General features: G+C 26.7%; 1 protein-coding gene across 1 annotated transcript in view; it reads right to left on the bottom strand.

Moving 5' to 3' along the window:
- The window catches only part of LOC106682497 (small subunit processome component 20 homolog), a gene marked incomplete in the record, with an annotated part of 46,758 nt that overhangs the window by 19,789 nt on the left and 24,032 nt on the right, over positions 1 to 2,937 (bottom strand). The window contains 4 exon segments of the mRNA XM_067046031.1: positions 71 to 284; positions 1,227 to 1,365; positions 1,865 to 1,998; positions 2,077 to 2,274. Of these exon segments, the coding sequence (XP_066902132.1) occupies positions 71 to 284; positions 1,227 to 1,365; positions 1,865 to 1,998; positions 2,077 to 2,274 (685 nt within the window).

Below are 2,937 nucleotides of genomic sequence, written 5' to 3' on the forward strand. Positions count from 1 at the left end.
TTTTAAATTATTACAATATATATGTGTATATATATATATATATATACAACTTAAATAATTTATTGTATACCTTCAATATCAATAATTTCTTCAGTTTTTAAACTTTCTACAGCTGTGAAGTTTCCAGCTTCTGAGAGGTCAAAGTGGAAAGCATTGAGTATTTCCGATACAAGACGAGTTATCTGTTTTTGATAATCTGTACTAGATTTCAATTTGGCAAGGTAGTTACGAAGTATGGCACTGTAGTACTTCCAGGGTAACAAGCGACAAAGACTTCCAACAGCCTAAAACAAAAAAAATCAAAAACGTTTTAGTATACAACATCTTTATGTTGACCTTTGTTCTCTTATAACTGTACATTGATAAATATAATTGACGTATTAGACATTGTATTATGTTGAATTGTAAGTTTATAAATATCATCAAAATATGTATGGACGTAAGCATATATTTTTTTCCTTTCCAGTTTACTTATCATGAAAATGATGAGAAATGCAAATCACTCAAACTTAATTAATAAAACAATGAGCAATAAATTAAAATTAATTTAAATTGAAATCCTCATTTTATAACATTAATTTTATAAGGTTATGAGCTCTAGATTTGTGTTTGTGAAATCTGTCACAAACAGGTGATAATGAATAACGGGACCAAACAATTAAGAATTGTTCATATTTCTTTAAAAATAACATTTTTGGGATCATGGATAAAATATGTATCTTCTAAATTCTAATATATAAAGGATGTAAAATGTTTCCTTACAATAAATTATTAGTAGTAGTATAATTAGTAGTTTAGAGTTCATTCTAATTGAAATATAAAGTTGTATTCTACTCCAATATTGTTCGAATATAATGAATAAAATAAATGAAAAACATCAGTCATCATTTTATATTAAAACATGGAGATAAAGATGTATTGAGAATGAACTTTTAACACAAATCTACTAAGCCATGAATACTGAAATAAAGTTTTTACTAGTAGCGACAATAAAAAAAAAAAGCATTGCTTTTATTTTTAATCTGTTTCATTATATAATTGATACTTAAAAAAAAAAAAAAACTATCCTATTTGTAAAATAGAAGGGAGATACAGTATCCCCAAAAAGTCCAAAAAGAGAACAAATATATGTTGAAAATATTGTATTTTTGTTATAAGTTTTTTGACTTTTAGGCAATTACAAATTTTAAAAACTTTTTTATTTTTCAGCACATTTTTCATGTTACCTTGATAGTAGAATCTATAACAGTGTTCTTTTCTGCATATTTTGGAGTAAGAAGGAAATAAGAAATCATGGGATAGACAAAGTTCATCAGTGTCTTCGGATTCCAAGTATTTTCCGGCATTATCGAAACTTCAGAGAACCTATACAAATATAAATAAATAATGTAATAAAAGAAATTATTGACAAATTAAAAATATGACAAGAAAATAATTATAACTACATAAGATAGAAGTGTAACCAAATTGTTGACAGAGTATTAAAAAATCAGGTATGGATAAATTAGTAAAAATTAAAACTGAAATTAGTATATGTTATTGCAGCTGATGATGCCTTTCTACCAAGGGTAAGTTGAATCATATAGTAAATCTGATTACAATTAAAAGAAATGTGATGAACAAAACTTATTTCAATTAAATTTTTTTTTGTAACAATAAACAAATTAATATATTTTAATATATGTCCTAAATTATGAAGAATGAAATTTGAAGGTATGATTTCTTATTAATAACTAATAAATAAATAGCTCATTTGACTTGATTTTAATTTCTACTAATTTATGATTTGAACAGAATCACTGCAAGGTAATCATAAACTTCATACAAATAGGATAAATTAACTTATGAAAAATATTTTGATTACCTCAACATCGCTCTAACCCTCCTGTGCAATTGAATATGCATCAAATTTTCGAAGAAGTCTACTTCCATATCAGATTTGCATGAGAGTGGATACAAATCAGAGAAGACATAATGTAGAGAACTGCATTCTCGTACCTAAATAAAAAATTAATTAATTTCTTTATTATAACAATTATTATTATTTTATACTAGGTAAAGATAATTTGTACTGACCATGTGACCCAAAATGAGGATGGCTTCCTGACGAAGATGCTCAATTTTACCATTAATGCCACTACTGAGAAGAGGGAACAGAACATCGTTGAGGAGGAAACCCAGCTCTGCTTTGTCCGCTGAATGTTTCAAACAAACTCTTGGGCAGAGGTTATGCAGGCAATGGCGGGCAGTATCTTTCAATGAAAGATCCTTTTCCTACAAATGGTAATAAGTTTTGTTGCTATAGTCTCAGGAATTTTCATCCCTTTATGGAAAATGTTAGAAATTATTTATGAATATCAAGCAATAAAAAAAAAAAACTACTTTGACACAATCAAAATATGTTTTCATTCAGATGTGAATTATAACCTACAGAGTAAACTAAAGTTTGGATACTGTTTAATATATAGTTTTTATTTTAGAACAGATATTATTCACGAGTACATATAATTTGCAGGCCTCAGTAGATAGCAATAAGAAGTGATATTAGAAAAAAAAATGTTTACTAAAAAACTCTAACTACAGGTTTTTTCTCTAAGTGAAAATTCAATACATATATAAAAACATGCATACATTCATTCTTATATATTGTAATTTAATGTATACACAACTATTGTGTCTTAATAAAAGTGATATTCTGGAGTTTCGTTTTTTTTTCTATCACATTAAGTCAATAAACTTTAATTCGATTATCCGCGAACCTTCATACCCATCATTACCCTGGAAAACAGGGATTATACTGTATTGTGTGAAATCTGTCTATATCAATAAATGGTTTCTTACTAAAGAGCTTAGAAAAAAAAGTTAATGTAAAATAACAAAACAAAAGATATTTTAAATCAAATATAAGCGATTCCCCCCTTCTAAAGTGTGGAGAAA

The sequence above is a fragment of the Halyomorpha halys genome, unplaced genomic scaffold (assembly GCF_000696795.3).
Source record: "Halyomorpha halys isolate HHAL.00 unplaced genomic scaffold, Hhal_1.1 Scaffold24.1, whole genome shotgun sequence".
In the NCBI taxonomy this organism is placed as follows: domain Eukaryota; kingdom Metazoa; phylum Arthropoda; class Insecta; order Hemiptera; family Pentatomidae; genus Halyomorpha; species Halyomorpha halys.